This window comes from Mus musculus, chromosome 2, assembly GCF_000001635.26.
Source record: "Mus musculus strain C57BL/6J chromosome 2, GRCm38.p6 C57BL/6J".
Taxonomy (NCBI): domain Eukaryota; kingdom Metazoa; phylum Chordata; class Mammalia; order Rodentia; family Muridae; genus Mus; species Mus musculus.
In genome coordinates this window covers 176,707,747-176,722,066 of record NC_000068.7, presented here as the reverse complement: position 1 = coordinate 176,722,066, position 14,320 = coordinate 176,707,747, and the positions used below count along the sequence as shown (strand labels likewise).

At 42.5% G+C, this 14,320-nt stretch overlaps 1 protein-coding gene across 1 annotated transcript; it reads right to left on the bottom strand.

The window, feature by feature from the left end:
• Positions 1–253: 253 nt before the first annotated feature.
• On the bottom strand, positions 254–13,714 carry Gm14305 (predicted gene 14305). Its single transcript, NM_001099327.1, has 5 exons — positions 13,643–13,714; positions 10,132–10,186; positions 2,984–3,110; positions 2,718–2,778; positions 254–1,559 (listed from the first exon to the last, which is right to left on the bottom strand). The coding sequence occupies exons 2-5, from the start codon at positions 10,132–10,134 to the stop codon at positions 254–256; spliced, it is 1,497 nt and encodes a 498-aa protein (NP_001092797.1). The 5' UTR covers positions 10,135–10,186; positions 13,643–13,714.
• Between the last annotated feature and the right edge of the window lie 606 nt (positions 13,715–14,320).

Sequence of the window (14,320 nt, the reverse complement as noted above, 5' to 3'; positions counted from 1 at the left end):
ATAACATCAGATACCTACATAGAGTTTCTCTCCTGTATGGTCTTTTCTCTTTAAAGGTCACTCCTTCCTGCAAAGACTTTACCACATTGGTTACATTCCTGGGTTTTCCAGCTGTGTGTGTTCGATTATGATATTCAAGACCACTGCTTCCTTCAAAGGATTTACCACCTTGATTTCATTCATATGGTGTCTTTCGTGTATGTGATCTTTTATGGCATTGGAGACCACTGCTTCCTGCAAAGGCTTTACCATACTAGTTACATTCATATTGTCTCTCTCCTGTATGTGTTCGCTTATGGATTCGGAGAGAACTGCTTTGTGCAAAGGCTTTACCACAGTGGTTACATTCATAGGGTTTCTCTCCTGTATGAGTTCGTTTATGTTTTTGGAGGTCACAACTTCTTGCAAAAGCTTTTCCACATTGGTTACATTCATAGGGTTTCTCTCCGGTATGTGTTCCCTTATGTATTTGGAGGACTCTCCTTGTTATAAAAGCTTTACCACATTGGTTACATTCATAGGGTTTGTCTCCTGTATGTGTTCGGTTATGGATTTGGAGAGTACTGCTTTCTGCAAAGGCTTTACCACATTGGTTACATTCATAGGGTTTCTCTCCTGTATGTGTTCGCTTATGTATTCGGAGATGACAGCTTCTTGCAAAGGCTTTACCACATTGTTTACATTTATAGGGTTTCTCTCCTGTATGTGTTCGCTTATGCATTTGGAGAGTATAGATTACTGCAAAGGCTTTACCACATTGTTTACATTTATAGGGTTTCTCTCCTGTATGTGTTCGCTTATGCATTTGGAGAGTATAGATTACTGCAAAGGCTTTACCACACTGTTTACATTCATAGGGTTTGTCTCCTGTATGTGTTCGCTCATGTTTGTGGAGATGACTGCTATGTGCAAAGGCTTTACCACATTGTTTACATTCATAGGGTTTCTCTCCTGTATGTGTTCGTTTATGTTTTTGGAGGTCACCACTTCTTGCAAAGGCTTTTCCACATTGGTTACATTCATAGGGTTTCTCTCCTGTATGTGTTCGCTTATGTATTCGGAGATGACTGCTTTGTGAAAAGGCTTTACCACATTGTTTACATTCATAGGGTTTCTCTCCTGTATGTGTTCGTTTATGGTTTTGGAGTTCACCACTACTTGCAAAGGCTTTTCCACATTGGTTACATTCATAGGGTTTCTCTCCTGTATGTGTTCGCTTATGTATTTGGAGGTTAATCCTTCTTTTAAAAGCTTTACCACATTGGTTACATTCATACTGTTTCTCTCCTGCATGTGTTCGATTATGTATTTGGAGATGACAGCTTCTTGCAAAGACTTTACCACATTGTTTACAGTCATAGGGTTTCTCTCCTGTATGTGTTCGCTTATGTATTTGCAGGACATTCCATGTTCTAAAGTCCTTACCACATTGGTTACAGTCATGGTGTTTCTCTCCATTATGTTTAATTTGATGCCTTTGTCTACCACTCTCATATGCAAAGGCTTTACCACATTGAATAAACTCAGAGGGTTGCTCTGCAGAACAACTTCTTTCATGCCTGCAAATAAAATTTGCACACGTGAAATCTTTCTTACACTGATTATACTGATGAGTCTTTTTATCTGTATGAATTGTTTTAAATTTTGGTTTCATTGAACAGAGCAATCTAATGTTAACATAATATTACTTTGTTTATATTCAAAGGAGTTCTACTAAATTATGAATTGTTTTACATCTTCGAGGATATATGAAATGGGAACAGTATTGATTATCTGGCTCACATTTATAACATACTTTTTCTATAAAAGGTTACTCACATATTTGAAAAAAAACAGGAAGAACTCACAGTGTTTGCACAATGATTGCATTCACAAATTTTGTTATCATGAGAGTAATACTACATTTGGAATATGAACAAATGCAAAAGAAAAAAAAAATTTCTACTGCCTTAATTCTCATTACTATTTTCAGCAGTTAGAGTTGGTAAATGTCCCCAGCAATGTTCGGAAACAAATTTTTTATAAACTTATATAGCACATTTAGTATGTTGTTCAAAATATGTTATACTGCATATCCTCTAATTGTTCTGGAAAAGTGAAAGGTATGTGGCTTCTTTCAATGCCCCAGTGATCACAAGGCTTGTATCAATCGTAACCTATGACATCCACATCAAAAGAAGAATAACAAGTGAAAATTCCACATTACATTCACAGCTGACTTTTTTTTGTCACAGAGATGTGGTACAGAGATTAAGGTTTTTCCACAAAACCATTTTTGAATCTTATGAACTGTTCATCTCACTAAATTTAGCAATGTTATTACAAGTATATCATTGAGCTCAGATACACTATGGATTATTTGCTCATTACTAGGTTTTAGACATATACTTGTCACCTAATCACTGTGTGTTCCTTTTGCAATAGCTAAGCGATATGAGACTGAAGACACTCACACTTGTATAGCATGGCTGTACTACGCTTGATTTAAACAGTAACATATGTGTTAAGCCATTATTTCTCTGTCTTTGACCTAATGGAATGTCTTGCAAACAACAGTTACATATCTGCCATAAACATATATGATTTTTATGAAAGTCAGTAAACATCCATCACTGAAAGCAGTGCTTATTGTACCCTATTGGTTTTCTTTACTACTTGTAGCACAAGTTAAACTTTCTTCATAGGCATTTTCTCCTCAGCTTGCAGAGTAAAATTACCTTCCATGACTTCGAGAAGTTTGAAAATGGTCTTCAATCGTATGTTCTTCCCAAATGTAACCTAAACCCAGTACCAGAGAAAGTATGTTACATTATTGGCAATTAAACAATATTTAAGTTATTAACTCCATTGAACTTTAAAACCATGAGTGATTTATTCATCATATTCTTCCTCATTCTCAATTGAAATTATAAAAACAAATAAAATAACAAAGAAACAGTTGTGCATACATGTTATAAAGTAAATAAAAAAATCATAATATTACCTATAGCTGTGAGATTCTTATAGGTCTCTAGCATCACACCCTTGTAGAGACTCTTCTGAGAAGGATCCAGCAAAGCCCACTCATCCTGAGTGAAGTTCACATGCACGTCATCATAGGTGACTAAATCCTAAAAGATTCGATACGTGTGAATATAAAAAAATATGATACAGACAACAGTGTAAAGGTGTACTTCAAAATGAGTATTCGCTGACTGCCCTGCCCACCCACATAGTACTTTTTATCCAGTCTTTCACAGTTGGACAACAAAAACTTAAGTAAATAAATGATCTCTGGGAACCTGATGCCTTAGTATTAAGATGTTAATACATGGAACCATGTAGAATGCTGCTAGACCTTCACCCATTTTTTGTTCCCTGAGACCCAATATGCAAGAGTGCCCTTAGGACTGCAGTTTCCTCTCACCTGTCCATGCTACCTGCAGATACAAAAGACCTTTTCCATCTCCCCTTCCTTTCTTGCCACATGTCTGTGTCTTAGCCCCCAAGTATGGGCAGACACACCCTTCTCAACCATAGCCAGTACTCCCGAAGAACAAGCAATCTGTCTAAAGACCAAGACCATTATCTGTTATCCTAGACATAATTCTCATAGTAGCCCACAGAACTGCAACACAATATCAGGGAAAGCTTCCTCTGCCCATTTCCATGTGGCCAATTTTCAACTTTTCTTCAATAACTAATACAACTACACCAGGAACAATGTGAACTTGACCAATGTTACCTGTGCTAGTATGTGTATAGAAATAAAATCATATTTCCTGACTCCGATAAAAATAACATAAATAAGTGACCCTGAAACTGTTATAAATCTGACCCTCCAGATACTACTGATCTGTCTTCAAACAGAGAGGCCCCATGCTCTAGAGTTCTCATTGAAATTGTTGATGATGAGAAAGTTGGACTATGGCTCAATAGCTGTTCATGACCCTTAGTAATTTCATGTTAAACCAGCCCCACCGAAGTATACAAAACAATGCTGAATGATAATTTAATGTCTGCTTCCTGCCATATGCATTATGTTCCAATCTGTCCTATCCACCCACCCAGCACCATCAACACCTGAGAAACTTCTGCATGTCAGAAGCTTTTTTTGTAACCAAGAATTGAAGTTCTGTGAATCATTGCATTTTGACAATAGTTAACAGAAAGATAAAAGGAATCTAATCAAATATTTCTGAAGGATGATCGTGATCAGCTCTTTACTACTAACTTCTAAAGTATTTATAAAACTAGTCACACAAAACTGAATACAGAAGGGTCAGAAATTCTAGAAATCAAACCATTGCTTTTCCAATGTTGTCCTACTACACACCAAAGGCAATTCCTGTATATACACACTGCATAGTGACATTTAAGTTTCATACCTTGCCACTCCCAGGGCTACCGAGCCTCTGGGAGCCCTGTAAATCCACACTTAGGAAGAGTCAAAGGACGAGGAGCTCTGTTATGATCACCACATGGACCAACAGAACCACACTCTGACCCACAGTCCATTTAGAACCAGCAGATCAGACTCAAATAGCTCTGCAGACTTGCTCCTCCTGTATTCTCAGTGGAGATTACTATAATAACCAGGGGATGGCTTGTAGTCTTCCAGGCAGCTTGTAACACATGCATCTGAGGAGAATCTTGTAAAGAACCTGTAAGCTACCTTCCCCTAGTGTTCCTGATTGTTAGTCCTGCCCAAAGTCCCTCATTAACTTGGAAAAGCCAGCAGGGCCTCAGGGCAACAGCAGCTCCTCTACTGTGGGATCACTGAGCAAAAGACTCAGACAGCTGAAACCTTCCAAGCTCAATTGTTACACCCTACAAGCAGACATAGCCCTAGTCTGGAAAATTTACATTGAAAAGAATATTCTAGTCCTGCAGACCAAGTATTTTCCATTTAAAAGGCCTAGGGTCCTTTCTTTGTATATTCAATTATGCATGCAGCCAACTCTTTTTCATAGTGGGGAGGTCCTGCAGACAAACTGGGATCAAATTCATACATTAACAATATTAAAAGTAAAAGTGGCTATGAATTTTAAAGATAGAAACTTTTAATGGGCAAAAAAAAAAGGAAGAAAATGAAGAAATAAAATGTAAAGACATCACTGCTCCTAGGTATGGTGGAGGAGAAAGTATATTATACACAAAAGAGTGAACATAGCCAGACCCAGTTATACCTGGGATAATACAGAGTAGACATGACCTGGGACCTTGTGGAGAGAGGAAGGAGGGCAGAAGCAAGAGTCAGATCAGGATGATTAATGATAGATGAAAAGTCCAGTTCCTAAATGATTGAATTGCATAAGGAATGGCAGCTGGGAGATTGGCAGTCCTACTGCTGGGGTAGATGGTGAGGTATGCCAGCAATATGGTGTCACAACGAGGGCCTGTGATCTCATTTGACATTGCCCTAATCTGAAAAATGCCTGAAGATGACCAGTATGGAATTTTACTGATTGTGTAAAATTGATTACTTGACTCCTCATGGTGAATGTCAACTACTGCCAAAGCAAAAAGACCTCACCTACTGTACTGGCTAGTTTTGTGTCAACTTGACACAGCTGGAGTTATCACAGAGAAAGGAGCTTCAGTTGAGGAAATGCCTCCATGAGGTCCAACTGTAAGGCATTTTCTCAATTAGTGATCAAGGGGGAAAGGCCCCTTGTGGGTGGGACCATCCCTGGGCTGGTAGTCTTGGGTTCTATAAGAGAGCAGGCTGAGCAAGCCAGGGGAAGCAAGCCAGTAAAGAACATCCCTCCATGGCCTCTGCATCAGCTCCTGCTTTCTGACCTGCTTGAGTTCCAGTCCTGACTTCCTTTGGTGATGAACAGCAGGGTGGAAGTGTAAGCCGAATAAACCCTTTCCTCCCCAACTTGCTTCTTGGTCATCATGTTTGTGCAGGAATAGAAACCCTGACTAAGACAAATTGGTACCAGCAGAGTGGGGTATTCCTGTGACAACCTGACCATGTTTTGGGGAGGACTGTGGAAGGACTTTGGAACTCCGGGCTTGAAGATCCATCCGTTGTTAAGAGCTCTGTCGGATGTTGTGTAGGAGCTTGGAAGATAGTGTTGAGAACACTGCAGAAGATGGAGGTCTGGTTTGTGAAATTTCAGAGGGAAATTAAAGACTCTTTTCAGGGCCATTGCTGTTTTGAATGTGAAGATTCTGTAGTTCTGGTTAGCTGGGGCTGAAGAATCAGCTGTCATTAACAAGATACCAGAACTACTAAAGCAAAAACTTTGCATTACTGGGACTATTGATGCTGGTTAGCTGGAGCTAAGAAATTAGCGGTGATTAAGAAGAGACCAGCATCATTGAGGTGACATCTTCTGGGAAGTGTTTTCTGAAAGCACAAAGAGGCTGTGTTCCAGAGATGGCCAAGGTTGTACTCCTGCTGCAGCAGGACTTAGTAATATGTAAGGGTCACCCAGGTGGTACTGGTTTTGAAGGCATGAAGGGGTCACGCAAAGCAGCTGAGGCTCGGCACTGTGAGAGGCCATGGAAGGCCATTGGTGAAGGTGCAGCCTCAGTTGCAATTGAAGGCCCAGGATTGAAGGGGTCATGCAGTGTTTTGGAGATGCCAGTACCATGAGATGACCACCAAGAGCAGCAGCAGCAGTTGAGTACAGGCATCTGGAGCCTAGAGGATGACGCCTGTGCTACAAAGGGCCTGGCTGGAGAAGTGACCCAAGCCCTTGGAGGACCCCAGAAGATCGTGAGTTGGATCCCAGACATTGGACGGTTGGAGATTGACTTTTGCTTTTGATTGTGACTGTGCCCTGATATTTTTCCTCTTGAAGGAAGAAACTGTTTTGGTGGAGCCCACAGTTAAGAGACTTTTAATTGTAAATAGACTTTGGATTTTAAAAGAGATGGATATTTTAAAGAGATTGAAATTTTAAGAATATGTAAAGACTGTGGGACATTTAAAGTTATTTAGATCTTGGGGATGAATACGAATGTAAGGGTTGAGGCTTACTAGTGATGTGTTTGTGTGTCAAGTTGTCAAGGGGTCAATTGTACTGGCTAGTTTTGTGTCAACTTGACACAGCTGGAGTTATCACAGAGAAAGGAGCTTCAGTTGAGGAAATGCCTCCATGAGGTCCAACTGTAAGGCATTTTCTCAATTAGTGATCAAGGGGGAAAGGCCCCTTGTGGGTGGGACCATCCCTGGGCTGGTAGTCTTGGGTTCTATAAGAGAGCAGGCTGAGCAAGCCAGGGGAAGCAAGCCAGTAAAGAACATCCCTCCATGGCCTCTGCATCAGCTCCTGCTTTCTGACCTGCTTGAGTTCCAGTCCTGACTTCCTTTGGTGATGAACAGCAGGGTGGAAGTGTAAGCCGAATAAACCCTTTCCTCCCCAACTTGCTTCTTGGTCAGCATGTTTGTGCAGGAATAGAAACCCTGACTAAGACACCTACCTTATTCCTCCTCCATTTCTGTGCTGCAAGTAGACCAGCTTCAAAGTTGGTCAGTGAACTCAACCTTATACCTGTCCCTCTTTATTTGTAATCCCCTAATTTGTAACCCTGTAACCCAGGGAGGTTAGACAACACTCATTCCCTGGTGTCTTTTGTCTCACTGATCAGTCAGAACCCAGCCTGAAAGCAGTTGTAGGACTGTTTTCCAAGCCCTGGGCAGCAGAGGCTGGAAGAGGAGTTCAAAGCAAGTTTTAACTACATGACATAAAGAAAGTAGGAGCTACAGGAGATGTTTCTCTAAACAGACAGATATGAAATCTCTTTAAAAATAGGAATGAAATTCTTAATTTGGGGGAAATTTTGGAGAATAGAAACATGTAAGACGTCAAATCACCTATGCATAATGAAAATGAAATTCAGAAAAGTAATACCAAAATTTAATATTTAAAAAGATCAATATAATTGAAAAAATATATTCCTGTACTGATTTGAAAAAGATCAGGCCCTTCCTGGTAGAAGGAATGTCATTAATAAGATAGCATTTGACCTTGCCCCTATGTGCTTTGTTAACTACTGAGACCTATAATGTGACACACACAGTTACAAGTAATGGCATGTGTTTTACATTTTTGAGCTCACTTAAATATGTCACCCAAGGATTGCACATGTTTATCTAATACAGATCCTGAAATGGGAATTCATTACTAACTGGTTCTAGCTAACCTGCCCAAATTAAACACCCACGAATCAGATTTTACTAAACTATATCCATAAATTAATATAATCTGTGAAGTTATCAAATTATTCTCACTGCCCTAATCAGGTCCTTCTCCATAACAGTGACCCCTGCAGCATACTCCCCTCTGGTCTGTGACCTAGCTCTTGTCAGCACTGTTTTATCTGACAGTGTACACAGTAAGCTGTTTCTCTGGTTCTCATCCTGCCAAGTGTATTTCCACACACAAGCCCCTGCCACAAAGGTTTTGTCCAGATGCAGGCTTATAATAAAGTTACTCAGAGGCCACAGCCTGGTCCAAAAGGAGAGACTAAGTCCACAAGGGACCTCACAGGTGGCCCCATCTGTCTGGCTGAGGCTTACCATCCTGCCTCTGGGAAGACCTATTATACAGGCATCCTTTGCTAAGATGTTTGCTCACCCCACTTCGTTGGAGATGAAGTTGCACTTACCATGTCTGAAGTTCTAAGCTTGCCTGAGCTAACCTCACAGCATTCAGTAAAAATAATAAGAACCGATTCCACAGAAAATCTGAGAGCAGCTGAGTTACACAGAGAAACTTGCAGGCTTAGTACCTGGAAGAGTCACCTCCTCTTCTGCCTGGCAACTCCATGTGGAGGTTTTGATTGGTCATTGAGTCTTGAGTGACATGAGGACCATGCTTAGGGTCAGAGTGTCTGTAGGGACACAGCACAATGGTTCGAGCCTGGGCCAATCCTTTTCCATATCTGCAGATTTCCAGTTCAGTAGCACTAGTGTGTCTCCTCCAATGGCCTACCTGTCTGATCCCCTGCCAAGCCCTTCTGAGGGGCTAAGATTCTTGATCCCTGCTGCTTACCTGCCTGCCTCTCCACCTTTCTGGTCAGTGACCCTGGGTTCACTGCTTTGAAAGGTTGGAGCTTGCCTGAGCTCCAAATCCAGCGCTCAGGAGGCATTTCCCCTTCTTCCTCCTGGAATCAAGCTGGGTAGCTTGCATACCCCATCAATCAGCTGACACTGGAGTTACCAAACTGTCCACAGGTGGTCAGTGCCAGAATATTAGCAACTGAAGAGGGATTTTAGGATATAAGATTTTGTTTTGTGGCTTCAGGCTGGGTTCAGGTAAATTGCAAGTACTTTCTACCTAATGGCTATGAGACAAGGCTCAGAGCAAAGCAGGACACATGTCACTGAGGAGCACTCAGTGCATTAATCAGAACAATTGTCCTCACTGGGTTGGTAAAACAAACATAACAACAACAAACCCACACCTATATTAGTAAAATATATCACTGTTCTGATTTGAAAAAGACCAGGCCCTTCTTGGTAGAAGGAATGGCATTAATAAGATAGTGTTTGACCTTGCCCCTAAGTGCTTTGTTAACTACTGATGTCTACAATGTGACACACACAGCTACAGATAATGTCATGTGTTTAATATTTGTGGGCTCACTTAAATATGTCACCCAAGGATTGCACATATCTCATAATACAGATCCTAAAAAGGGAATTCATTACCCACTGGTTCAAGCTAACCTGCCCAAATTAAACACCCACGAATCTAGTTTTATATACGTCCATGCATAATTAATACAATCTGTGAAATTACAAAATCATTCTCACTGCCCTAATCAGGCCCTTCTCGATAACAGTGGCCCCTGCAGCATACTCCCCTTTCCTTTGGTCTGTGACCTAGCTCTTGTCAGCACTGTTTTACCTGACAGTGTACACAGTAAGCTGTTCCTCTGGTTCTCATCCTGCCAAGTGTATTTCCACACACAAGCCCCTGCCACAAAGGTTTTTTCCAGTGCAGTCTTATAATAAAGTTACTCAGAGGCCACAGCCTGGTCCAAAAGGAGAGACTAGGTCCACAAAAGACCTCACAGGTGGCCCCATCTGTCTGGCTGATGCTTACCATCCTGGCTCTGGGAAGACCTATTACACAGGCATCCTTTGCTAAGATGCTAGCTCCTCCTCTTTGTGGGACATGACACTGCACTTACCATGTGTGAAGTTCTGAGCTTGCTTGAGCTAAATTCACAGCATCCAGCGAAGACACTAAGAACAGATCACACAGAAACACTGAGATCAGCTGAGTTACACAGAGAAACTTGCAGGCTTGGTACCCGGAAGTCACTGCCTCTTCTAACTGGCAGCTCCATGTGGAGGTTCTGATTGGCTATTGAATCTTGAGTGACATGAGCAACACCCTTAGGGTTAGAGTTTGCTGAAGGGACACAATATAGTGTTTCCAGCCTGGGCCAATCCTTTTCCATATCTGCAGATTTCCAGTTCAGTAGCACCAATGTGTCTCCTCCAATAGCCTACCTGTCTGTTCTTCTGCCAAGCCCTTGGGAGGGGCTAAGATTCCTGATCCCTGCTGCTTACCTGCCTGCCTCTCCACCTTTCTGGTCAGTGACCCTGAGTTCACTGCTTTGGAGCTTGCCTGAGCTCCAATGACAGGACTCAGGAGGCAATTTCCCTTCTTCCTCCTGGAATCAAGCTGGATAGCTTGCATATCCCATTAATCAGCTGACACTGGAGTTACCAAACTGTCCACAGGTGGTCAGTGCCAGAATATTAGCAACTGAAGAGGGTTTTTTGGACACAAACTTTGTTTTGTGGCTTCAGGCTGGGTTCAGGTAAATTGCAAGTACTTTCCACCTAATGGCTATGAGACAAGGCTCAGAGCAAAGCAGGACACATGTCAGACACTGTGGAGCACTCTTGTTAATCAACTCATTGTCCTCAGTGGGTTGGTAAAACAAACATAACAACAACAAACCCACACCTATATTGGGAAAAATATATCACTGTACTGATTTGAAAAAGATCAGGCCTTTCTTGGTAGAAGGAATGGCATTAATAAGATAGTGTTTGACCTTGTTCCTATGTGCTTTGTTAACTACTGAGATCTATAATCTGACACACACAGCTCCAGCTAATGGCATGTGTTTTACATTTCTGATACATTCTATCTATATAGTACAGATCCTAAAACAGAAATTCATTATCACTGGCTCAAGCCAACCTGCACAAACTAAGCACCCACCAATCTAGTTTTATTTAATATCATGCATTATTTAATACATGCTGTTAAATTACAAAATTATTCACCCTGCCTGACTCTTATCCTTCTCTAGAATGGTGACACCTGGAGCAGATTCTCTTATGGTTTTATCTATGATCAAGCTATTTTCCGCCCTGTTTCACCTGACAGAGATAACAGTAAACCATTGCTCCCGTTCTTATCTAAAGGTGGAAGAAATGGAGGGTTCATTATATGACTCAAATGAGCAATTATAAAACACTTTTTTGCTACATTCTTTAACTCAAGAATTTAGGAATTTATATCAAGAGGAAAGCAAGGCCATTGTCCTGGAAAGCAGCAGACCAGGATCAAGGCTACCTGAGTCAAAATAGCTTGTCTTAGAAACATCTCTATATGGGGAAGAAGAGACAGCTCTCCCAGAACTAACATGTCACCCCAGAAAAAATCTCTCCATATACAACTAAAATATTAATTAGGAAAAATGTCTTAATGACAGCATGGATTCAGCTGCGGCTAATGCTCAAAGACCAGGCAGGCAAAAACAGGTTTTGGATTCCACACATGCTCTCACCAATAAGTTTCTTTCCTGTTCAGTCCCCAGGTTATTTTGAACAATTTTAATATGGACTGGAGATTACAAGTCCTACTTAAGACTGCTAGGAGATTTACACAGCAAAGACCCCCAGAATCACTTATTAAGTGTCTCAGAGCCCTGAAATAGCAAGCCATTTCTCAGAGATGGGTTCCTGAGTTGGAGGTCGCAGGAGATGAGAAAAATAGCAAAAGTAGAAGGTAGAATTTACAACAGCTGCAGTGGGGACAGCTTACACAAGCTATGTCTTATGCCAAGTAAACTTTTTAAGAGTAGCATCAGCTGGGCATGGTGGCGCACGCCTTTAACCCCAGCACTTGGGAGGCAGAGGCAGGTGGATTTCTGAGATCGAGGCCAGCCTGGTCTACAGAGTGAGTTCCAGGATAGCCAGGGCTATACAGAGAAACCCTGTCTCAAAAATAAAATCAAAAAAAAAAAAAAAAAAGAAGAGTAGCATCTTGTATCCTACTTACAGGGATAAGTGGAAAGAAATGGAGACCTCTATGAAGTTTGCAGAAGCTAGAATACACTGGGACAAATTCAGGAGAAGTCTAATAAAACAACACTGCACAAGGGAACTGCCAAGTATCTAAAAAAAACATTACTGACCAAGCCCCCAGTGGACTTGGGGACCCTACTCAGTGCAGGGTGGCACAGAATTACTGCATGGCACAGCAGAGACAGAGGTGGAATTGACTGGCACTGCAGAAGCAGGTTTGCAACTTCCCCTCCCTGCCTGCATTCCTTTGTATTTGCTGGAACCCTCGCACCAAGGCTGGCAAGAGATCTCCGTGGAAAACCTTTGGTACCCAAGTCCACAAGCTACTAGGGCTACTGAGCTTCCCTCATCCCCATTAATCCACACTCAGGAAGGGGCAAAGGACAAGGGCCTCTGCTATGATCACCACATGGACCAACAGAATCACAGTCCTTGGAAATAGCAGAACTGACTCAGATAACTCAGGAAACTTGCTCCTCCTGGCCTGGCAATGGAGACAATTACAATCACCATGACATGGCTTTTGGCCTTCTTCACAGTTTGCAACAGATGGCTCTGAAGAGACTCCCATAAAGAACCCCAAGCTACCTTCCACTAGGGTTCCTGATAGAGAGGCATGGACAGAGTCCCTCATTAGCCTGGAAAACACAGCTGGGACTCGGACAACAGCAGCTCCTCCACTGTAAGATCACAGAGCAAATGATTCAGACAGCTGAAGCTTTCCTGGCTCAGCAATTCCGCCACAGTTGCAGACAGAGCTCTAGTCTGGGAAATTTGCATTCACTAGAATTTTCCAGACTCCACTTATTTTCCTTTTTAAAGGCACAGAGCCTTTCTTTGCAATTAAAGAGCATTATTAAATTATACAGGCAATGTCCAGTGCAGCCATCTCTGCTTCATACTTGGGAAGCCCTGCAGCCAAACTGCAATCAAATTCACACAGTAACAAAAATTAAAAAGAAAACCTCCCGCCAGAAGGCCATCCTGTGCTCCAGCCCCGGACCTGACCAAGGACGCTCGCTCGCGTGGGAACCATTCAGTGGCCCCTATCCCCCAACTTCTCCTCCCTTTGGCCCCAAAGCCAGTGCCACCCCGGGGACCCCATTCTGTCCTAAGCTCTTCCGGGGTATCCAGCGTGTGATGCTGGAGACTGGGAACCCGGTGCTTAGAGCTGCCCTTGTCCACCACCCACCGAGTTGGGTCCGTGCCTTCCCAGGGCCAAGCAGCCACCCGGGGCCATGTGGAAAGCGTCCTGCAGTCCTCCCGCTCCTGCCTGCCCAAGGCAATGGAACTCTGGCCAGAAGCGAGTTCTCTCCCACTCCCCTCTTTTCCCCACACCAACGGCACCGCAGGAGATGACCTGGCACTTACCACGTTTGGAGTTCTGAGCTTGACTAACCTTCTCTCACAACACCCAGTAGAGTCACGCAGAACACATCACACAGAAACTCTCATGATCGCTGAGTTACAGAAAGGAGCTTGCAAGCTTGACCTGGAAGAGCCGCCTCCTCTTCTGACTGGCAGGTCCATGTGGAGGTTCTGATTGGCTATTGAGTCTTGAGTGACATGAGCACCACCCTTAGGGTTAGAGTATGTTAAAGAGACACAGCATAGAGGTTCCAGCTTTGGACAAACCTTTTCCAGATCTGCAGATTTGAAGTTCATTTGCACAAGTGCCTCTCATCCAATTGCTTACCGGTCTGTCCTCCCATCAAGCCCCTGGCAGAATGTAAGACTTCACATCCCTGCTATTCAACTGCCTGCTTCTACCCCCTTATGGGCAGTAACTCTATGCTTCCCTGCTTTGCAAATTTGGAGCTTGCTTAAGCTCCAATCATAGCACTCAGAAGATAATTGCACTTCTTCCTCCTGGATTCAAGTTGGATGGCTCTCACAGTCAATAAATCAGATTACAATGGAGTTAAATCTGTCCCAAATGTGGAAATGTGCCCAGAATATTAACAATTAAGAAAGATTTTAGAAAGCAATATTTGTTTGGTGCCTTTAGGCTGGGTTCAGCTACAATGCAAGGACTGTTCACCTGGTGTT

What these genes read in the sequence shown, in the direction of transcription:
- Gm14305 (NM_001099327.1), bottom strand. An exon ending in TAAGAATCTCACAGCTATAG is followed by an intron (nt 2,779 to 2,983) that starts GTAATATTATGA and finishes TACTGGGTTTAG; the next exon opens with GTTACATTTGGGAAGAACAT. An exon ending in ACTTCTCGAAGTCATGGAAG is followed by an intron (nt 1,560 to 2,717) that starts GTAATTTTACTC and finishes TTTTATTTGCAG; the next exon opens with GCATGAAAGAAGTTGTTCTG.